Source organism: Paramacrobiotus metropolitanus, unplaced genomic scaffold (genome assembly GCF_019649055.1).
Source record: "Paramacrobiotus metropolitanus isolate TYO unplaced genomic scaffold, Prichtersi_v1.0 Parri_scaffold0000004, whole genome shotgun sequence".
Taxonomy (NCBI): Eukaryota; Metazoa; Tardigrada; class Eutardigrada; order Parachela; family Macrobiotidae; genus Paramacrobiotus; species Paramacrobiotus metropolitanus.
The window spans coordinates 2376807-2400657 of record NW_026570224.1 but is presented as its reverse complement, the minus strand read 5'-3'; the positions used below and the strand labels follow the sequence as shown (position 1 = coordinate 2400657).

The window sequence follows — 23851 nt, the reverse complement described above, 5'->3', positions numbered from 1 at the left end:
GTTGCAGAATATACTGCAAAATGTTCAAACATAGCGCTCTAGTAGCCGAAAAAACGTAGCTTCTGCGTTACTAAGGCAAGCCTGCAGCTCACAACGTACGTCTTTATTTTGTACTGAACAGCGAATCAGGAAAATTGTGAACGCAAGATAGCATTCCATATGCATTATTAAACCAACCGGCAATATGATATCTTCGGTCATCGCATGACTTATAAGCTTTTGATGCATACATCATTTTACATATCTAGAAAAGGCGAGCGGTTAACTGTGCTCGAGTTTCAGTTGAAGATGCCGTTAACTGCTTAACCTTTCAATTTGTTTAAAAAATGGCGCTAAGTTTTTTTAAAGGAACAACTGACTGGTATGAAAAGATCATTGCACATATTACGGCGAGAAGGATAAGCATGACTCAAAGACTTCCTTTGTTCTTGGGTTTACTTTGAGAATTACTCAAGGTGTGTGCAAAGGGAATCTCTAGAAAGTGGTTGGTTGTGTGAAATAAAACCTGCAACCTTCAAAATGGGAGGTAAGTTGCGATAAACAAAGGCAATCATGTTCAAATAAAAATTTTACGACAGAGGTTGGCTACGTTAGCTTGATCTTTCTAGTTTTGTGAACGGTAAATCTGAGTTGTGCAAATATTTCGTCTTTTTGAAGGCATTCAGAGTTATGAAAATTTGTTTAGGTCTTGCTACTTGACAACGTCCGGCTTCAAAAGTGTTCAGCGTTTTTTGTCAGACATCCAAAGCACTCCCGGCATGCCGCCGTTACTCGCGCCATCGCTGAATGGGGACAAGCTTAATTCATATATTGTTTGGAAGCGAACCCAATACGACAAGTAAGAGAATAAGCTTGGTCAGCATAATTAAATGGTATAAGGTTTAGTGTTCATTTTTTATCGAAATCCGAAATATTAAATGCGGTTTTATTGCTTGCTGGTTCAGGAAAAACATATATTTAATATTGAATTATTTACACGATCGGAGTTACGGAATCATGAACTTAAATTAGCAGAAAGGTTGTGGTTTAAAATGGTCATAACTCTAGGATCCAGTGGATCAGTTTTCGTGACAGTATACAGCTGAAGTAACTAATCAGCACACCAAGTTATTCTTGGTATACTTTAATTTTGCCTACGATTACTACTTAAGGCGTTGCTCCCAACGGAAGCTGACTCCAGATAAGCCTCCGGCAGAACACCGTAACCTTCAAGATGACGGGAAACCTATATTTTTGGGCCTAATCTGCATTACAAACGAAATGCTGGAAAAGTGGAACGGATTTCCGCGGATCAATCAGAATACGTTTGGGTGTCGCATTATTCGAAGCTGACTAATGTCATCCCGTTGCAAATCTATTCCGGAACAGAACCGTGCCATCTTCTTGAAGTGGTTCGAGAAAAGCTGGAAAGAGATGGCATGCCCGATGTGTTTTTGAACTTCTTGTTAACCTGCGGTAGGTCTTTGATACTGAAGAAGTGGTGTTTCGAGATTAACTGAAATTCGAATCGGATGTTGTAGGCCACACCTCCATCATCAGTTTGCATTACCGGCTTCTTGTGAAAACCGTTGGTCACGTTCCAGCACTCCTTTTGTGTGGGCCCCGAAACACAGGGAAAAGCTTAAACGCCAACGTTTCGACATCATTTTGCGGAGCAAACGCTCAGCAAATCTGCATTTACAAAGATATGACGTTGACAAGGCTCCGGGAGCGTTACACCGAAGACCACTTCCCAATAATCGTTCATGACGCTGAAGACGAAAGCCTCGTCGCAACCGCACTCATGGAGTGCTACGAAGCGCGACCAGTGCTAAAACATAACTCGAATCAGACTCCTGGGACAACAATTTGGTTCACCTGTAATGAAAAAACCATTTCCATGCTTCGCAAAAAGTGAGTTCCACCATGAGCATCTAGATATATGCGCTTCATAATGTACAATACTTTTTTAAGCTTCGCATCACTGAGCCGAGCAGTAGTGATACCGATGCTTGTGGAATTCAAAAGTGCCACGCGCGAAGAATTCCGCCAAATTGCACACGGGAGAGAAACAGCTTCGCAGTTCTTTGAGGCCATCTTAAACCTGACCAACCACGATATCGAAGAGCTCATGCAGCGCATGCATGAGCTTCGATATCCAATTAAAGCGGCAATGCCGATCCTGACGGACAGCCATAATCGTATTGTCGACGGTTATGCTATGTTAGTGGCAGCAACAGAAATGGTAGGACTAACTGATGACCAAAAATACAGATTTTGTTGCTGTTAATGTTGTTTCTTTAGTTTGTGAAAAAATGCGGATGGGATGTGTGGGCAACTAAAATTGAAGGTTTCGTAATGCAACAACTACTTCCTGTTGCGCAGTATTACTATGAATACACTGCCGAAACCACAATTGGGCCATCGCTGGCTATTTTGGATAGGGCCTTGCAAGCTAGGATTTGTGAAGTAATACACAAAATTCGGGGAGCAGCTCCTGATGAGGTATGGATTACAAAACGGCATAAACTCAACTAATATCCTTTAAATGTGTTTATTACTATCTTTGACTAGACTCGTTTTAGACACAATTGTTTGCTTTTTTAGTTAAAGAAATGCTTCGCGGTTACCAGCAGTCTGCCGTATGTGGCCTTTAGGGAGCAAGACTTTACTCCACTGATGAATGTTCACGCGGATAGCTGTGCATTTGATTTTTCGGATTTGAAAAAATTACCAGGCACCGTTAACTCTCATCCCGTGGGAATATCTGGCAAAGTTCAACGCGCCATTTGTGTCCTGAAATCACATTTTACGGACGAAGAGCTAGAATTTTTATCGGCAAGAACTAGTTCACTTCCGGGAGCAGTGATGGGTAAAATTAACGGGGCAAACGCTAATTACTTACGGAATATAATCCTTCCAAAGCAAATCCTAATTATGCTAGAAATAATTAAATTTCTAGGAAGAGATAGATTTTTTTAAATAAACAAAATAAACAGTGTTTTGTTCTAACGTAAGTGTAGGTAAGATGCTAGCATAAGGGTTTAGCGCTAACTTTGAACGGGTTTATGATTACATAGTTCTTTCAGCAGCTGCTTTGTTGTTAATAACGTTCTAGGTATTAATGTAGACTCAAAAATGATAGCAATAAAGAGCGGTTGTCAATAAATAGCAATAGAATGCGTTTATTGCTGGCGACCTTGGTCACCTTGTGAAATACGTGACTTATTTACAGCGAGCATGGCACGACTGGGAAAAAAGGCTGTCCAATCTCCGTTTAAATCCGCTCAGGCAACCCGACTGCCGGCAACGTTTATTCCGTCTCACACGTCAACCCAACTCGAAAATCTTTATGAAGGAACGCAAACGGTAATTGTCGACAATAAAAAACACGAGATGGCTCATAAATTCTTGAGCCGAACGTGAAGAAACCGTACGAATAAAACCATTGCTTTTCAGGATATTCAATCCAGACAAGTAATATTACCAGATGTATCAGCAATTGCTAGTGATTCTGGTTCAACGCCTTCTGAAGTAAGTATTATAAGCAAAAATAGCCCGGAATCACGATTTTAATAAAAACGCAGCCACAGGAACCAGCAATCCAAGAGGGTATGGAAACACTCGACGACGAGAAAAGTCCGGACCGCAACGACGAAATGGTAAAAACGTTTTGTACAATTCGGTGAGACTAAAATTTAAAAATGTTTGAATATTGTTTGCAGGCTCCTCCACCTGGTTTAAGCGTGGGCTCCCGATCGTTATTCAGTCAGAGCGGGGAAACCAGCGAAATGAATGCTACATTTAGGGTATCTTCAGGTGTGTAATCTGAGGTGTTCTTACCCTATCAAATTCCAATTATTTTGTGCGGCTAGAGCCGGTTCTTTCACGGATTCCAGCGGGATCGAAAGAAGTTGACGGATTATTGGACGTGGCAGTTAGTTCAGACGGTATGGCCCCGAAGCGACACAAACCGAAAAAGTCACCATGTTGTCCGGAGTGCAAGGGATTTGAGGAAGCCGGAAAACCTTTACCGGTTTACAAATGCAAGCAGTGTCAACAATCTTACCATATGAAGTGTCAGGTGACCCATCCGGTTTTTTGGCCTGAGCGTACAAAATGTCAGACTCGGCTGTGCAATTCTTGCCGGAAAATTCTTTAAAATTACGTGTCACCTGCGAGTAGCAACATGTTTGTTGACTACGGTCATATTTGCACTTGCCCAATTCAAAATGTTTTGGCATCTTTTGGCAAACGCAATTAACTTTTATTTTATCTGCGTAAAATTTGTCTGCTGTGGATTTTTTCTTCCTGCATTTCATTCGACTCATGTTCGTTCATACTGATTGACATGTTTTTATTCACTGATATTCATTGATATATTATTAACTTACATATTACTGGTTTTCTTTTTTTGTTCTGGGATTGAAACCATGTCGGGTAATAATGTGGTGTAAATCAATTTAAAATAAATGATGTCCACAATTACCGAATGCGAATGTGAAATTGTCGTACAGAACAAAACAATTCAACAATCTAAATACCTCAAGTAAGAGTGCAATTTGCTTCATGCAATAACACACAAAAAGATCGCAAATTTTTTTTGTGAAAAAATGTTGAAGGTGAAATATCAAACAACAGCGCCTGAAATTCAAATTAGCAACCCGACTTGAAAGTCCAAGACATTTTGTGGACAAAATTCTGTTTCTTTCCACGTATAACTTAAGGGTACTCTTACAGACAACCCCTAAAACCCCCCTATATTCTGGACTCCCCTTTTCGCACCCTTTTTATTATAAGCATTTTTGTGATTGATATGATATACGATAGATTCTGATAATATGTAGTACAATAATTTTTTCTGGTGCCGATGTAAGTACATGAGATTTTTTAACCCATAAAAGGACAGCCATTTTGTGCAACAGTACGAACTGGTGAGAGCCGTACAGCATTTGAGAGCCGTACATTCCGTTCCTGCTGTTATATCTTTTGTTAGTTCTGTATGCACCTTACTTCCTGCGCTTCGGGATTGCAATGGGTAAGGTCGCCTGGACCTGCAAGACCATTTAACTCTCCTCAAGTCCCTTTTTGCGCATATACGAAAAGATGCCGCTCACTGTCTTACTTGCAGCATCCGTTTTACCACTACGACATCAGAGAAATCGCTGTCGTAAAGGTTCAGCGGCACGATTTCGATTTCAACTTGCAGCGGCGGCAAACCGTACCATCACCGGATTCCATGCTGATGACTTCTGATTTTTTTATGCCCACTGAATTGACCATGCGCTGGCATGATCATATTCTCCGGCTGATGCCGAATTAAAAAACGTTTTAGTCTGAGCATTTAGCTTGCGTTCACAGTGGACACAGACCAATTTTTTCAGAAAACAGAAAGCACCGACATGTTGTGTTAGGGTTTTATTTAATTTTTAAATAGCATGCAGGGTCCTACAACTTCGTGATTGATACGGCAGACTGTTTACAATCATCGAGGAGCCGTTTCTCGGTAGCAGTAGACCAAAATATCAAGTGTGGCTAAGTTGTGGTGCGAATCATGGGCAAATGTGTCGTTTTCCAAATACAACGAGATTTTTAGAAAACTGAAATAGGGTTTGTCAGTTAAATAGAAGGCGCAGGCGACGCCAAGCTGCGGCGCTAGCGGAGCTTGCGAAGTAGCAATATAAACGAGACACTGAGCCCTGTGGAAATTTTTCGGTGGGAAAAGGGCATGTACAGTATTTTCAGTACAGACAAGTCGGAATAAGCTATGTTTTAAAATGATTTAGAGATTTTTTGTCCAAGGGGTTTTTTTATAACACAGGCACACATATAAACGGCATGCTTTCCTTTCCATTAAATTTAAAATTGCCTTTGCAGACTGCAACGCACCAAAAGATATAATACAACATTTTTCTCAACAAAATCAGACGGCACGTTTCAGGGAGTAAAAATTTTATGTTTCCAAGTCGAAGGTGGTCTAAATATGTTGTTTTACGCTCTGCTGACGAAAAGTAATGATAAACTATTTACTATTCGTAGTTTTGATTTTATTTTTGTATTCAATCACGCCTATTTATTCCACGCAAACTGCGCGGGGTCTACTAGTCAGATATTAATGTTGGAGTATGCAAAAAATATTACGTTGTCTAATAACATACACCATATTATTTCTAAAAGGATGCCTCTTACAAACACGGTGCGAAAAGGAATGGATGTAATAAATGGGGCTTTTAGGTTTAGCTGGTACTAGTGAATTGAAGTAATGCTAGAATGAATAATAACGTAACAATCGTATATTGAAATAATACCGTTTCATGGTTGGTCCATAAACAAGTAATACTTCCGGTGCGTTTATTGGTCCGGAAACCGGAGTCTAGTATAAAAATACGTAGTACCAGTTTATGAGTCACTATCAATTTACCATGACGCAAACTCGAATTTGCGCGGATTGGCTTGTTTTTTTGATATCGGTACTTCTTATTGCATTTTAAGAACTCTTTTAACGGGAGGCCTTTTAATGATTGGTTACAATGTAAGCATAAACAGTAACGTTAGGTTATTTGTTCCTTCATGATATTTTTTGACAAGAGCGAATCAGTTGACCTTTTTCTGTTTGACCTTTGTTGCACGGTGGTCGTACGTTTCGTGTTGAAAAAAATGGATTTGAAATACTTCGTAATGGCTGCTGTGTTAAGTTCTTGGATTATCTCCAGTGCATGTGGTTTTGGAATGCCGATGGGTTGGAGAATGCCAAAATTTCCTCAGTTACGGAACCCCTTTCGCCCTGTACCCCAGCCAGCCGGGCCCGGAAGTCCTTTACTGAACAACGTGGGCAAGAACCTGGCAGGACGGCAGAGAAAGCCGATAGTATGTCGGTTTAAAAGATTTTGCGACCAACGTCCCTATGCTCGGACAAGCTTTGAAGGCTGGAGCTGGAGTTGCTATCGGCAGTGCAGTAATTGGTGCGGTCTCAGGAGCGATTGCCAACAGTGCATACGAAAGCGGATCTGGATCCCAAGGAGTCGTGAAGGATACTTTTTACTCAATCCCTGCGGAAGTCTCTACTACAGACAACAGTGTGCCAGCAACACAGTCCACGGTTATCCCCCAGAAAAGCGTGCCAGAGAACTCGACAAAAGGGACCACGACCTTTATCGCACCAACTTTTTTGCCAGAAGATAACCGCTCCACTACGATTTATATAGTGTACCTTAGCATTGAAAGCGTGACGGGAGCAGTTGTCTGCATGGGCGTCGCGGCAATCCTTAGTCGTCGTAAAAAAGGTGAGAGCCAAAGGAAATGCATTTTTTTTTGCTTTTGTTAGTGTTAAACAATGACTTATTTTATTACCATTCATTTTGAAGCATTTTACTAGCTGATCAAGATGCAGTGTAACAGCTGCTCTGGACTATTATCTAATTTGCAAAACGTTTTTAAGAACTTGCGTGCGGTTTAACATGCGAATTAATTTCAGGCAACACCCAGTTCGTGGAACGTTTTGAACAGGATTCCATCTAAGCAACATGCTGTTGGCAACCGCCCGCCCTATCGTTTATTTACGTTATTGTATCCGGCGTATGTTCGTTCATACTTTTTTAATTTGCCAATGTCGCCAGTGTATTTCTGAAATTTTGTGTGCTGAACATTCACGGGATTTACCCTGAATAAATGTAACACCTTTTAAAATCGGCTAATATTATGGTTTATATGGCTGGTTTTCGGCCATATATTGCTTTCCCACTGATTGATTTTGATTAATAAAATTCGGCCGGAACGATTATATTTTAGCGCAATTGTTTTTCTGAGCGAGACAAATTACTTTGCCTTTTGTACGCAAGCAGTTTTGATCACCCCTCTATAGTGCGTTTTGCAAACTTTCTAAGTTAAAACATAACATGCATCCTTTTACGGGATACAAAATGTCATAAACAACGGCGTTTCAATAACTGTAAACCGTAGGAGCTTTAAACAAAATCACGTTAGGCATCGAGATACTTTGAAAAACATGTCAAACGCTAATAATTACGCAACTGATGCGCAGTAGTTTTCAAAGCGCAAGCTTGTAAAGCAGTTCGATTATGTGTCTTTTTCTCCGCCAGACCGCTTATATCCTGAACATTGTCACTTTAATTTTACATTACGGCTGTGTGCACGGGTGACCTTTTGAATACACACGGGGCTCGGCTGAGTGCATGGAGTTTACAAACGGGTGTTGAGTTTACTGTAAATTTTGTAGTACCGTACATAGCAAAATTTTATCAGCTAATGCATATTAGTGCATGCAGTACTAAGAAATACTTACCAAAAGTCACGTTAAAAATAATCGAAGAGTTACGAATTTCTGCAATATGTTTTCCTGTGATGTTCGCAATGGAAGAAAGAAAACAGTTCACCCCTTTCAAGGAATTTGCGCTATTTAAACACAAAAATGAGCGCTCCACATATCAATTTTTACAAATAATTTGGTTTCTAAAAGAGGATCTAAAGTTTTCAGTACTAAAACTTAAAATTGCAAATTAATTGTGCTTGCTTGTACGGAAAGAAACGAGAGCGGTCCCAACCGAAGATAAGGTCAGTGCAACAAATTTAGAAGCTAGATTGTCTAGTTTAGCAAAAGATCACATGCAGCAAACAAGCCAATGTCCTTGTTATTAACACCTAACCTTCGGAAGCAGCCCACATTCACCTTATTGATAAAAAGTGCTTCCGTTTGGAGCGCGAGTCCCAAAGGCTAACCACAGCAGAAGTTAAAATTGTGATAAGCCGTATTTTGCCTTGCAGGCAGCAAGTAATTTAATTTATTCATCTGACAGAGCCAGATGCATGGTATAGTTTAAAAAATGGTATTATGACTATCGCGCTTTAGAACTCAAAACGTCCTGACCAAGTCATTTACTGCAAGGTGCGATGTCGTAAAATAGCCGGGTGCCATTCATCATCGTCGTGAAAGCCGGTATTGTCATCTATCCTAGATTGCAAATTACCACTGTTTCCTTTGTAACCTCTGTAACTCTGTAAAATTGTAACCTCTGTTTACTATGTATGATCAACTTATAACAGTTTCATTGAATTTTCTAAATATTAACTCGTTGTTACCGAAAAGAATAATAAGGTCTGCAGTACCAAAAATGAAATACCTTCTTTAACTAAACTGTAAATCAAAAGCCTGGTTTTGCATGATCGCAGTTACTTCGAAGTTGAAGTTGAAGTTAAATGTCCTTATTCAACGTTAGTGAGAAGAGAACGCTTTAGACTAAGTCAGCACACGGTTCAGCTATCAAACAGATAATGTGCTTTAGACGATAAAAACAGTCGTTTTTAAGCAATTGCAATGTGACGGCACGTACGACATTTTGACCCCGTCATTTGCGAAATAGTGCATTTGACTGCAAAAATTCACAGGGACTGTTGATCGGCACTCAGAAGGTCATGCATCTAGTTCTTAAAGTCTTTCTATATCAGCCATTTAACGTGCAAGTTAGAAATGGAAAATGAAGCACATATATTGCTTTCCTCTTGGTTTTGTCGAACGTACCGCGATCCTGTTATTTAATTCAGCTGCTACTCGAACGTGCGCATTTTTTTGGAAACGTTCAATCTGTGAACACTTCACGCTTCCTGATTCACCGCCACTTGGTTAGGACAATGGAAAATATTTTGCTTCTCGGGCAGAGTATCCACGTCCAGTGTTTCCTAATGGACATCAACCGCCATTTTGCACTCTACAGCGAGAAAGAAATAGTCGACTACATACGATGGGTAAGCGTTTACACTATACTTTTTATGTGCATTGTATTAAAATATCATAAACCCAAGACTGCTTTACTTTCAGCCTTAGTTAGGGCCGGCAATCCTATTAATGTATGCTTTTGTAGTTAGATTTGTTTTCAATATTGGCTGAAAGTTTTTGGTTTTACACGGTTGATATTTTAATAGATGACGGATGATTACAAGGTCAAATGTGGCGGGGGGCATTACGTGGTATCCAATCTATCGCCTCAGCCTCCTAAGCTGAAACGTCGCTACGAGTACTTAGAGCTGAAGCTATTTTCTGGATCGTCAATGTTCACCGACATTCAAAACACTTGCGAAGGACGATTTTTTCATCGGGGTAAAAGTTGTTTCTACAATTTATGTATTTAAAAATTAATGTAACACAAAAATCGAATTTTTGTTAATGACTGTGCTTTTTGTAGCAATTTAAATTTTATGAATTTGCGACGAACATACCGGAGATGACCAACAACGTGAGGATTAAGAACCGATGGCGATTGGTACCGTTCCTCGTCATCGGTGTCACGGCTTATAGTTTCAACATGAGCGAAGCGGTGAATGCACCGCCGTTTGTACCACCTGCTATTACAAACGTTATGCCGAATAACCAGGAGGGAAATCCAGGTTCCTCCCAAGAAGCTGTCGCGCAAGAAAATGTCTCTGAGGCGGCAACATCGGCCGGAACGCTGACTAAGCGCTCACACCAAGTGAATCATGGATATTCTACCCAATTGACACCGTTGAACGAAAATCCCGCGTCCGGCATCCAAGTTAACGCCGGTGCAGTTAGCAAACCAATGTTGGAAACTGGCGAATCTGCCCCGCGAGAACCACGAATGGCCGCAAAACGTCCCTGTTTTTTGCCGTTAGACGAAGGTAACCATCGTCTGCGCCGTCACGAACTCTTGGCGTCACATTTTGGACAGCAAGAAATGCGTCATGGCACCGGGTTTTCGATGGAAGAAATGGTCAACGATCTGACTGGAACGCCGTAGTTGCATATGCAAAATGGAATGTATGTACGGTGAAAACGTATAATCATGTCTTTATATGTTTTCTGGTTAATGTTTTATGCGTTTGATAATATTGCCATGCCGATTAACGTTCTTATTGTGGTGTTAACTCTGTATTGCTGTATTTTTTTATTATCAAATTTTGATTGTATCCTTTTTTGGTTTGTTAACTTAACCGATCAATAAACTTGAACTGTTACGATAAAACAATTAGAAATTCGTCCTCACTTAAATCTTGAAACTTAATGCGTTTTCTACAAGTACGTTTTACGATAAACGACAATAAGTTTTTTTTAGTATAGAGACAGCATTCTACAGGCGATATCATTTTTTGCACAAAGTACTCATAAAGCGGTATAAGTTTAAAATTTTGCAGTGCAATATTCTAGTACAAGAAACAGCATCGGCTTTGCCTCCGCGTTTCTTGTGGTCCAGGGCCATTTTATTTGAATTTGAATGAATATTTATTAGAATAACATGAAACGAAACGAAACATGATCGGTACATGCAATAGGGCAAACACGAATTTTATATGAAAAAATTGATAATCATTTAATGATTTTCTCAACCTTGAAAGCATTCCCTCTGGCTGTACTTATAGATAATTTTTACGATATAAAAATTCCCTACCCGAAAAGAAACCCGAAATATCAGTCTATAAAGTATGAAACTCGAAACAGTTATAGTGCACTGGATCACTAGCTCGGTGACTCGTCACTTCTCTAGCTCTGTTTACTGGAAAGTGGTGTCTGTCCGGCAGTGTATGTCCGGTCACTAGTGGTAACTCGATTACTTGCTTACCTAACGGTTCTGTTCGACGGACAGTAGTGATAGCTCGGTCACTAGTTCACCTAACTGGGTTTCTGCGCTGGACAGTAGTGATACCTTCCGCACTCGTTCCCTAACAGACTTTGTCCACTGGACAGTAGTGACAGCTCGGTCACCCGCTCACCTCGTAGGTTCTATGCACGGACAGTAGTGGTAGCTTAGTCCCTCGTTCGCCGAACGGGCTTTCTGCGCCGGACAGCAATGTTAGCTGGGTCACCCGCTCACCTACCGGGCTCTCTGCACGGACACTAGTGGTAGCTCGGTCACTAATTCACTTAACGGGGTTTATGCGTCGGACAGCAGTGTTAGCTCGGTCACCTGCTCGCCTAACGGACTTTTTGCGCCAGACAGCAGTGGTAGCTCGGTCACCCGCTCACCTACCGGGCTCTGTGCACCAGTTTACCTATGCGCTTTCTGCACGGGATAGTAGTGGTACCTCGATCACCTAGGCTTCGCCTCTGCGTTTCTTGTTGTCCACGGGCGGTCGATTCGAATTTCTGTTTTCATCGTTTTTATTCGTTCCTTTTGGCTTTGTCAACTCGACTACAGTGGTAGACTGGTGGATCGGTATCTCAGGTACACTGTACAATAATGACAGCTCGGTCACTCGTTCCGTAACGGCTTTGTACACTGGAAAGTAATGACAGCTCGGTCACTCGTTCCGTAACGGCTTTGTACACTGGAAAGTAATGACAGCTCGGTCAACCGCTCACATAGCTAGTGGTAGTTCGGTCGCTCACTGGCTTAGCGGCTATTCAAACTAGAATATAGTGGTATTTCGGTCACTCTCTGAAAAAGCGCTTTGTGCCCTGAACAGTGGCGGTAGTTTGGTCTATCATTGATGGAACAGACAGACGTTAGATATGTACTTAGTCGTTTTTGTCGTAATAACGGTCTGCTAATTAAATTCATTCTGATATTTTAATTAGTGGGAAATACTTCAGTATAGTATTTTAGTTGGTTTACGTTAGTACGAAAAAACAGTACGAAAAAATCTGGTTTTTGGCAGATTTACTAATGTAGCACGTTTAAAAAGTAATTTTATTCCATATATGACGCGTTTGAGGGAAGAAAGAAAGAAAACAAGCGAACTGCAAAATGTACAAAGTCTGCCTATTGTATTAGTATACTGTATGCAATACTATCTACTCAGATTAATTTTGTTTGGCCACGCTTTTTTTACCTTCAGCAGATGAAATTGGTTTTTAATTATATTGCGATGGTGCACTGTTTCTGCAAAAACTAAGATTTTAATGGTGCCCTGGTAAGAACCAAAATAAAGAGCACGCGCAAATGACAAAATAGGAAATAAGACAATACAATGATCAGCAAATTCCCACCTACGACAAGCGGCAGCAGTTCTTCACAATGTCGCTCTGCCACACGGAAAGATTTTGATGGTTCTGATGTATGGATTCAGTTTCCAGAGCCTGGCTTGTTATAACTGCACTGATAGCCTTTTAGCCTCTTACGCAGTCGTTCGTTTGTAAGATGCTATGGAAAAGATAGGAAGGCGTACAAACAGCTCTCTTCTGCATTTTAATATCGCTATAATTGCTCTCAATGTAACAGCTCTGGCTAGATAGGCGATGACTGGATCTAAATCGCAAAGCACAGTGAGACTGTTTCAGACAAAGAAGTCCAACATTGCACTTCCCGGCTCACTTCTTCATCTGCCAAAAGCGCAAGCAGTGGCTATCGTCTCTTAGCAGAAACAGTCCATATTAGTAAACAGTCGTTGTGCGAAAAAAGTTGCAATTAATTCGAACCATGGCGGAGCTTATCGAAGGCCCCCGTTTGAACTTGACCAGAGAAGAATTTTGCAATGCTTATAAACAGTGTTTCGGCACACTTTCTCGTGAGAAAGATTGTGCAATCTGGCTCGAAAAAATTGGAGCATTCTTGATCGATTTTAATGCCGTCCCATCACAGTGGAACACATACTTTGAAACCAGCGGGCTAAAGAATGCCATGAAAAAGGGTTCGACTTTGGGTGATGTCCCTTATCCAGTGGGTGCTCAGGACGCGCACCGGCGCATTAACCTTTCTCATAATTGCGGATGGACCATTATTGAAGAAGGTGACACGGCAGCGACAAGGAAAAACGTGTCTTCCCTGGCAGCCCAAAATCTACACGTCTCGTAAGTCGGGATTCTTTTATTGATTGTAATCGTGCGTACTTATTTTCCTATCAGTCAATGTTTTTTCTATTTTATTTGATTTTATTTTATTCTATTTTGTTTTTTTTATTCTTTTTTTATTTTATTTTGCTTGATTGAAAAATTGCAATGTTTTCCACACATACGCATTTAACAGAATTCAAAAAATTGATGTTTTAATTATCAGTCCATGCGCCTTAATCGAGGAATTGTCATCTTTTTAGTATACTTAGTTCTTATGTTTTCTTATGTTTTCTTATGTTTTCTTATGTTTTCTTATGTTTTCTTATTTCGTACTCTCGTTTCTTATTCTTATTTCTTATTCTTATATCTTTTGTTTTCTTACGTTTTCTTATTTCGTACTCTCATTTCTTATTCTTATTTCTTATTCTTAGATCTTTTGTTTTCTTGTGTTTTCTTATTTGGTACTCTCATTTCTTATTCTTATTTCTTTTTCGTATTTCTTTCCCGCATTTCGGTTTCGTACTTCTTATTCTCATTTCTTTTTCTTATTTCTTTCCCGCATTTCGCTTTCGTATTTCTTATCTTTATTTCTTTTTCGTATTTCTTTCCCGCATTTCGTTTTCGTATTTCGTATTTCTTATTCTTATTTCTTATTCTTTTCTTGCCTGCGTCTTATTTTTTATATTTCTCGTTCGTTGCTTCGCACTCTCTATTTCCAACTTGCGTTCGCACCAGAACCGTGCAGCTGTGGAAAATAGACCTCGCGTTAGATTTATAAGTTAACCCGGCAGCGTTTTCTAGATGGAAAACCACCAGTAAAAATCGCAATTTTTAAAACGCTAGACCTATCGTCATTCCCGGAACAACACATGCATTAGATAAAGCAAAGATAACTCTTTGCCCAGTGAATTTTCGTTTTTTGGTAAAACACACCATAACAGAGCCACATCGCTCACAAAACATTCAAAAAATAACGTGAAGTTCTACGAAGTGTATGTAAATTGGCAGTCATGGCAGAAATTTGAAATTAAATCAGTGATAACTTTATGTGAGTATCTAACAATTTCAGTATCCGTCGAAATTCTACAGCTCTTGTATAAAAAACTGTGCATTTTCAAAACAGCTGGTGGAAAATCCACCGCTTGGGCATTGGCGTAGGAGATTAACAGGTTGCCTGAACAGGCACTGTCATCAAAGCCGCACCCTTGATATATTTCAGCCGTTGCACGCTAGGTAAGCAGCCAAGCCTCATCATTGACAGTGGATACATAGCAATTGACGACATCTGAGTGCTTCCGTTATAGCTAAAATAGTAACAAACATTTTTTTGATTGTATCACATTGTTTTCTTCATCCGTAATAGGAGCAAAACAATAAAACGACGTTGTGATCGAAGCAGCCAGACCTATATATGGCTGACTGTGATCGGTTTTGGGCACATGTAAGCTAGCGCAGCCCAGCATACACCGACCGGAAATCACAATTTTTTTTTATTATAAATTCAGCCACAAATCTTATCATGATGAATTAATTTAAAAAACTAACTCTTGTAAACAGCTACCAAAGCCATGTTGATTGGAGTAAACCAAGTGGCCACGACGTTGTGTACAACAAAATTTATTTGGCGTCGCACCGGCAACTACTTTCCTCACACCTTACGTATAGTATATTGTCAATGCCCAAGCGGTAGAATTTCCACCTACAATTCAAATTTAAAAAAATACCCATCTCTTGAAAAAATTAAATGCGTTCACGTAAATTTTGAAGATTTCAGGCTCTTTAGCCAATTAACTTTGCGCTCGGTGTGCGGGGCGCACAGCCGATTTACTTTCGCCTCGATTGTCGAAGCGCATAGCCAATTCGTAAAATTAAAGTAGGTGACCCCGCGCAAAATGCGCATAAAAAATAAGTCAAGAATAATTCACTGCAAAAAATAATTGTTTACAACTACATTTATAGGGTTTATTAAAATGTATTTATAAGGGAATTGTATTATTATAGGTTTTACATTTGAGCGCGCTATGGTGAAAATAAAAGTCTGGCATAAGCTTAAGTATTTAAATTACAATGCTGCTATTTTGCTGCTACGTAAGAAATTTAAATAGACTATTTACCGTTACAAGCATTCGTTCTCCAGCTGAACTGAAAGCCGGCCTAAATGCAGAAAGAAAATGTCAAAAACTTAATAACCGCATACTAAAGTTTGCTGTCGACCGTATGATAAAAGACCAGAAGTGATTGATATCTTTAAATTTTGAGCGGTCATTGTTAACGTTGACCACCCCATAACGTAAATGTGGGGATGCTAAAGTCGTGTACCTGAGTCGGTAATAATAATTCCGGTGAAAAACGCTTGCTCTCAATTGGCACTACTTTTCCATTACAGTAAACCTTAGCCATTTGGCATTCATCTTGACCATATTTCATAATAACCACATATTTAGCAGCTCTGTTTTGACTGTTTTTTTAGAGCTGAAGATCTCGAATGGATGAATAAAATTGCCGATGATTCCGCAGAAATTTGGAATTATGTCGAATCGATTTCCGGCAAAAGCGTCATCTACCCTCAAGCTCTAGCCTACTCGTTAACGCCCACAGTTTTTGAAGACAGCTGCATCCTGGAGGACGTACCAAATATCAACTACTGCCATACCGCATTTGAGGCTGTTTTCAGTAATTTCATGGGAGAAGGGGAGGGATTATCATTGCCTTGGTTATTGATTGCTCCAACCAACAGTACTGCTGCAGAACACGTTGAGGACGAACTGTTCTGCAGCATTTCTGTTAATTTCGGTACGTTTGTGTTATATAATTTTTGTACACACTATGTAACATTATTAAGTACAAGAAGCAGCCTCGGCTTCGCCTCCGCGTTTCTTTGGACCATGGCCATTTTACATGTATTTGAAGTTGAATAAATATATATTAGAATAACATCTATATTTCGTCGAAACATGATCGGTACATGCGATAGGGCAAACACGAATTTTATATGAACATCAGTTCATGGTTTTCTCAACCTTGAAAGCATTCCCTTTGGCTGTACATACAGATAATTTGTACGATATTTCCTACCCAAAAAGAAAGCCGAAATAGAAATTCAAACCACTGACTGTGCACTGGATCACTACGGGTATTTTGGTGACTCGTCACTTCACTGGCTCTTTTCACTGGAAAGTGGTGTGTGCCCGGTAGTGTACGTCCGGTCAGTAGTGGTACCTCGATTACTTGCTTACCTCCCCGGTTTTGTACGCCATGCACTAGAGAAAACTCAGTCACCCCGACTCACCCGTATCACCTAACGGGCTCTGTGCACCGGACAGTAGTGATAGCTCAGTCAAACAGTCAAACGTTCACCGAACGGGTTTCTGCGTTGGGCAGCAGTGGCAGGTCGGTCACTCGTTCACCGAACGGGCTTCTGCGCCGGACAGGAGTTAAATCTCGGTCACTCGTATCTCCTAATGGGCTTTGTACACTGAACATTAGTGACATCGCGGTCACCCGCCCACCTACCGGGCTCTGCACCGGTCAGTAGTGACAGCTCGGTCACCCGCTCACCTAACGGACTTTCTGCGCTGGACAGCAGTGAAAACTCAGTCACTCGCATCACATATCGGGCTCTGTGAACCGGACAGTAGTGGTAGCTCGGTCGCTCGTTCACCGAACGGGCTCTCTGCGCCGGATAGCAGTGGTAGTTCAGTCACTCATTCACCGCGCGGGTTTCTGCGCCGGACAGCATTGGCAGCTCGGTCAGCCGCTCACCTACCGGGCTTTGTGCATGGACATTAGTTGTAGCTCGGTCGCCCGCTCACCTAACGGACTTTCTCTTCCGTTTTAGTACATCGCGGTCACCCACTAACCTACCGGGCTCTCTCCACCGGTCAGTAGTGACAGCGCGGTCACCTGCTTACCTACCGGGCTCTCTGCACTGGTCAGTAGTGACAGCCTGGTCACCCGCTCACCTAACGGACTTTGTGCAGGGACAATAGGTGTAGCTCGGTCGGCCGCTCACATAACGGACTTTCTCTCCCGTATTAATGACACCGCGGTCACCCGCTCACCTACCGGGCTCTCTACACCGGTCAGTAGTGGAAGCTCGGTCAGCTATTTGCACGGACGGCAGTGGTAGTTCAGTCACTCGTTCCCTAATGGGCTCTGTACACTGAACATTAGTGACAGCTCGGTCAGCCGCTCACCTATCGGGTTCTGTGCACTGACAGTAGTGGTAGCTAGGTCACTAGTTTACCTAACGGGGTTTCTGCGCCGGACAGCAGTGGTAGCTCGCTTACCCGCTCACCCACCGGGCTTTGTGTATCGGATAGTAATGACAGCTCGGTCAACCGCTCACATAGCTTTACATAGTGGTAGTTCGGTCACTCACTGTCTTAGTTGGCTATTTTAACCCAGATATAGTGATATTTCGGTCACTCGCTGAACTAACGGGTTTGTGCACTGAACAGTGACGGTAGTCCTGTCTATCACTGATTGAACAGACAATCACACAATCGCAGTAGGATGGTGTAGCGATAGCTGCTCGGCCGGCACTTTTTTAGAAATGAATGTCCTCGATGACAGCGTTAGATATGAAGAGGTTCTTACCATAATAACGGTCTGCTAATAAGTTCATTCTGATATTTTAATTAGTGGAAAATACTTTCATATTTTAATTGTATTTTAGTTGATTTACCTGGCAACACTGCCTGGCTATAAAACATACCACGACGATAATTATTATTTTAATAATTTAGTTGGTGAAGATAGTCAAACTCTTCCGCTTTGGCGTTCGAAGCGGGATAGGTTTAGAAAGACATGAATTCTATCTGGCCGGGTTTTCGACTACGGGCTTTCAGAAATAATATTGATTTTCGTCATTCGTTTCTGGTTTGCCGGCTCTGATGTATCCCATTCGTGGCAATATAGATCTGATTCTGGATAACATGTAACTACATACTGGGTATTAAAAATGAAATTTAAAGCACTTCTTCATAAGCTATCTTGCTCGGGGATTTTACCCACAACACATATTGCCTTTCCCCGCTGCATTTGGATAGACAACCACTGTCTAAAAAACTTTCCCCTGTTTCTGCGCTTCCAACCTTATTCACTAGCGTCTTGGTACCGTTTCCCACTAATTTTTAAAACGCATAATAAATTTCAATGAGCAGAATTATTTTTTACATCCTTTAACTTCATTAGGACCGGGTTGGAAAATATGGATCGTTGTACCAGGTTTTCAGACCCGTAACATGGTGCTCCTTTATGCCTACTTGGATTCGCTGAATATTGCCTCCAAAGATGGTATGTAGCATTTCACTGCTAATTTTCCCAAATTTTTTATAACCTTTGTAGGCTCCACCGCTTGTGGACACGAGTATCGCTTCAAGAATTTTTCCTGCACTCGAGCTCTGTTCGCCAAGTTCAAAATCCAACCACATTTTTTCATCCAACACCCAAATACAGTAGTGTACCTGGGTCCGGGAATTCTACATAGCGTGTACAATCTGGGAGGCTCTGCATCACAGGCGCGCAACTTTGTTGACGAACACTGGTTAGCTGTTACAAACGCTTCTTTGGCACTAAGAAACCGGGTAAGCGTGTACTTTATTCTCATAACGGTTTTAATGTATTTGTTTTGTCTATTCAAGTGCCGAAAGATGAAAAGGGACGAAACTACGGCAGCCTTGCATCAGTGGAGCCAGCTCCTGCGAGACCGTCTTTTAGCAACAACCGTAGCTGATATAAGATACATAAACTCCATACGTTTTCCTCCAAAAGTTGGGAAAAAATGCACGTCATGGAAACTACCAACTACAAAGTTTTTAAAAATGCATCCCGGGGTTTTTCTTCAAGAAACGCTATGCCGAATACGTGATTTGCCGTCAGTCAACTTCTCAGTGGAACTAATATATGATGATGTGTTCCGTGGTTTCTTGTCCCACGTTTCTGTCAAACCTGAAAACCAAACAAGACAGAAAAAAAGAAAGACCGTCTCCATAGGCCGCCCAGACCAAACTAGCGATTTGCTTCACCTTCACGTCTGCACTACTCATTCTTGCAACAAAGTTTTCCAGTCAAGAGCGGCTTTGCTACTACATCAACGCGGCATACACAAAATGCGATACGTGTGCAGCGATTGTTTCGAAAAGCCTGTGTTTACCACTCCACAATCCCTGAAATATCATCAAAACGCCTTCCATCGCATAGGTTAGGATATTGGCAGCACACTACTGATTCTAGATTCGGAAATCCATATAACGCACAGCTTTATTTACTGCATAAATTTTATGACATAGCATTTAAAAAGGTCTTGGGGAAACTGACTTCTTTTAAATTGTAATGATTTTACGACGACGTAAATTTCGGAAATTTTACTATGCAGCAACAATATTTTCCTATTTTATTTTATTTCCAGGATCCTCCAACAAAGCAGCACAACACAAACGCCGCGGTCGGAAAACTGCGCAGAACCTTCTGATCGCTACTTCTGCAAACAACAACGGTTGATTGTATAGCCGAATGTACTTTATGGTAACCGACGCTTTTAGGCCACATTTATGATTACTTCCGCTGCTTGATATTGGTTTACGCAGACACCATAAAGGTGATGCGGCATAACAAATAGTTGTTATCAATTCTGCGTGCAATCATGGTGATTTCTAATGAATTTTTTGCCGGACACAGACATGGCTGTGTTGACAGAATTTAACATTGGTTCATCACCTTTACGTTACATTAAAGTTGATTTAATTTGCTTACGTTGATTAAAGTTTCCAAACACGGTGTTTCTGTTGATTTTCGTTGATTTACATGGTATTTACGTTAAATCTTTTTATTTTACTTTATGTGTACAGTGTCGGATATGGATTTTCAGGGACTTAAGAGAGAGTTAACAGCAATTTTACATTACATTTTCGTTGGTTTACGTTATGTGCACAGTGCCGAACATGGATTTTCAGGGACTTAACAGAGAGTTAACAGCAATTTTACATTACATTTACGTTGATTTACGTTACGTGCACAGTGCCGAACATGGATTTTCAGGGACTTAACAGAGAGTTAACAGCCTTTTACATTACATTTACGTTGATTTACGTTATGTGCACATTGCCAAACATGGATTTTCAGGGACTTAACGGTGAATTAACAGCCTTTTACATTGCATTTACTTTGACTTACGTTATGTGCACATTGCCAAACATGGATTTTCAGGGACTTAACGGTGAATTAACAGCCTTTTACATTGCATTTACTTTGACTTACGTTATGTGCACATTGCCAAACATGGATTTTCAGGGACTTAACGGTGAATTAACAGCCTTTTACATTACATTTACGTTGATTTACTTTATGTGCACATTGCCAAACATGGATTTTCAGGGACTTAACGGTGAATTAACAGCCTTTTACGTTGCATTTACGTTGATTTACAGTGGCTTACTGTAACGAGAGCTCATGTCGTTTTTTTTTGCAAACAAATTGTGCATTATGTGGACAAAACAGTAAGCACAGAGTTTTTGCTCTTTTTCAGCTAAAATACTAGTAGGGGCGTAAAATGTAAATTAGGTTTTCCAATTCCAGAGAATCAGAATATCAATCAGTTTTATTGGTGATAGCCAGGCAATTAACAAAAATAGTAAGCGCTTCTACGTACACGTTTAGACAGTTAAAATTTAAAATATCTATACAAATATTAAAAAAACAACCTCTGTCTCTGAATATCAATTACGGTAAGTACGTATCATCAGACAACAGCGCTCTTATGACATAGTTTTAAATAAAGCACCGGACCGCTACCGGTAGCGGTTAGCCTGTACGGCACCTGTTGCTTGTTGAAATAATAATTATAACTATAGAAATTCTTGTTACGTCTAAGAGAACAAATTATTTACCAAAGTATTTTTAAACAATAAGGAATAAAAGTTTCAAAGAAGTTTGTTCAGTTCAGATCCCAGTGTATCTAATGGATAACCTGATAATCACTTAACATTTCGCTGCCAGACACAGCAGTCAGTCCAGTCCGTTTACCGTTTCTTTTATGGTCAGGTGTATAAGTGCACAGACTTCCTGAAACACCGGACACTGGAGAGCCGCCAGACATGAGTCATACGATTATCCAAGAAAGAGTCAAGACAATTGCAATCTTCGACCACAAATGCTTGATGCTTGCATATGAAGATTGCATACACACCGCATACGGTTTAACAAGTATGTACAACGGTACTTTGTTAATCGTAAAGACAGTAGACTAGACACACTGGACCGCAGTTACGTATGCTTCCTCGCGATAGTTTGGTTTTCGTCTGCATTTCCCAGAAATTCTCTCCACCAGCCGAGAGCGCGACAGTCGGCTGCTTTATCCTTGCAGTTTATGAAAATTCTTTCATCGTTACATGCCATGCGAGACTGCTCCGTGTCTTAACGTCTTTGACGAACTGCGTCACCAGTTGTGCTGATGTGCGGTAGTAATTCGATTTTCAAAAAAACTGCGGTGCACAAAAATTTGGGATGGCTCTAGCAAAAACTGATAATAAAGCAATAGCCTGTAAATTTAACACATCATTGGTGAACAATGGTACCTGCAAGGAACCAGATACAGATGATAACAGCGACGCTCGGAATCAGCGGTGTAACGGGTTGCTTCATGAACTGCCTTGTGCAGTAATCGCAAGCTTTAATCGGGCTTTGCAAAATGGACGAGTTCGCGTCGGGCTATGCGAATCATTTGCCCTTTTGGATGTGTAAGCATAAATTGTAAAATAGCATAAATCCATGATAACTTGCAAAGAAGGCAGGAGCCGCAGGACTATAGCGCTAACATTCTTAAAACCTCTCACGACGAAATCGGATGGATAAGTTTTGGATATAGTTACGGTACTACGTATCTGTTCGACAGTTCGAGTACATACAATACGTTTTTCTTGCTAAGGGTAAGAATATGTTCTAATGCCGTTGGATAAGTCATCCCTGGATTTAAGTGTAATTATAACAGACTTAAAAAATTAAACAAATATAGAATATATTGGTATATAGTTGGTATTTGTTTTAAACTTCTTACTGTATTGCACAGAATATATATTAATTATATATATTAAGTATGTACAAGTACAGTATCAGTTAGGTGTAACTTCGCATATATCTATATAATTCACATTCATTAATCGTCTGCGGAAAGGAAACCTTCTGGATCTTTGCGGCATTTTATCGTATCGCTCCCGATTCCATATTTTTGCATAAGCCGTAAGTATTAATATGCAAATCGAAGAGAGATATACCGTCTCTGTTTTCAGAAATCCGCTGGGGGTTGTGCTGTGCCTTTTACCACATCTCGAGCACAAGCAGGATCCACTGAAGCATATGCACGTTCTACTCGTGGAAGCTTTCTGCAAAGAACACTCCATCCGTTCTGTAAAAGTGAATACTTACTTCTAGTTACTTGTAAAATTAGCTCCTCTTAAGCTACAAATTTTAACAAGTTTTGCCTTGTAAAGGTCACCGATATGGATGGATTCTGTGGGTTGTTGAAGATGGCCCAGCGAATGCAGTGGTCTCGCAGTCCTTATGAGGTGCCGCCTCCAGCCGAAACTGGCGATTTGCTCATTATTGAGGTACCGCGTCGATATTATGTTTCATAGCCAACAAGCACCTTATTACTTTTTAGCAGCTGAATATTATAAGTATTACATAAAAATATCTATATATTTGGTTATAGCAGCTTTGTGTGTAAATATAAGTTGTAACAACACTAACAAAGTTGAATAGGTATGTGCTGCAGACTGCTTCCTGCGCATGCGTGGAAGATGTGCAGTTACAGCATTTGTACGACACGATGTCAACCACATCCGGCGCCTTACTGCCTTTCATTCTGCCGCCCATATTCCCGAAATTTTTTGAGACGGTATCCGAGAGATGCTGATATGCTGACAGCCGGAAGTCGTGAAAAATAACAAATATGACCATGGACGATGATGTACAAACCGTAGCACGAAGAAACCAAAGTCGAATCATCATGTTAGCTCTGTGTTAGCCAAACTTATAAAACTAATGTGGAAGACTAATGTAACCCTTTTTCCCGTTGTGCAGTTAATAATACGTAAATATTCAAAAATCAGTTACGCATTCGCTTTTGTATATTGT

General features: G+C 40.6%; 3 protein-coding genes across 3 annotated transcripts; all 3 read left to right on the top strand.

Annotated features, from left to right (window-relative positions):
• The first annotated feature begins 519 nt into the window (after positions 1-519).
• LOC129580752 (uncharacterized) lies at positions 520-4389 on the top strand. Its single transcript, XM_055471411.1, has 11 exons — positions 520-526; positions 1300-1455; positions 1521-1893; positions 1954-2224; positions 2284-2484; positions 2587-2851; positions 3215-3348; positions 3439-3513; positions 3567-3641; positions 3705-3798; positions 3855-4389. Exons 1-11 carry the CDS (start codon positions 520-522, stop codon positions 4139-4141), a joined length of 1938 nt encoding a protein of 645 aa, XP_055327386.1. The 3' UTR covers positions 4142-4389.
• An 8613-nt stretch (positions 4390-13002) lies between these two features.
• On the top strand, positions 13003-20543 carry LOC129602816 (uncharacterized). The gene is made up of 6 exons (XM_055501971.1): positions 13003-13735; positions 16188-16510; positions 18914-19015; positions 19067-19305; positions 19363-19921; positions 20130-20543. The coding sequence occupies exons 1-6, from the start codon at positions 13365-13367 to the stop codon at positions 20219-20221; spliced, it is 1686 nt and encodes a 561-aa protein (XP_055357946.1). The 5' UTR covers positions 13003-13364; the 3' UTR covers positions 20222-20543.
• Positions 20544-22222: 1679 nt separating this feature from the next.
• On the top strand, positions 22223-23630 carry LOC129580751 (uncharacterized). Its single transcript, XM_055471410.1, has 4 exons — positions 22223-22455; positions 23005-23128; positions 23206-23322; positions 23490-23630. Exons 1-4 carry the CDS (start codon positions 22223-22225, stop codon positions 23628-23630), a joined length of 615 nt encoding a protein of 204 aa, XP_055327385.1.
• The last annotated feature ends 221 nt before the right edge of the window (positions 23631-23851 follow it).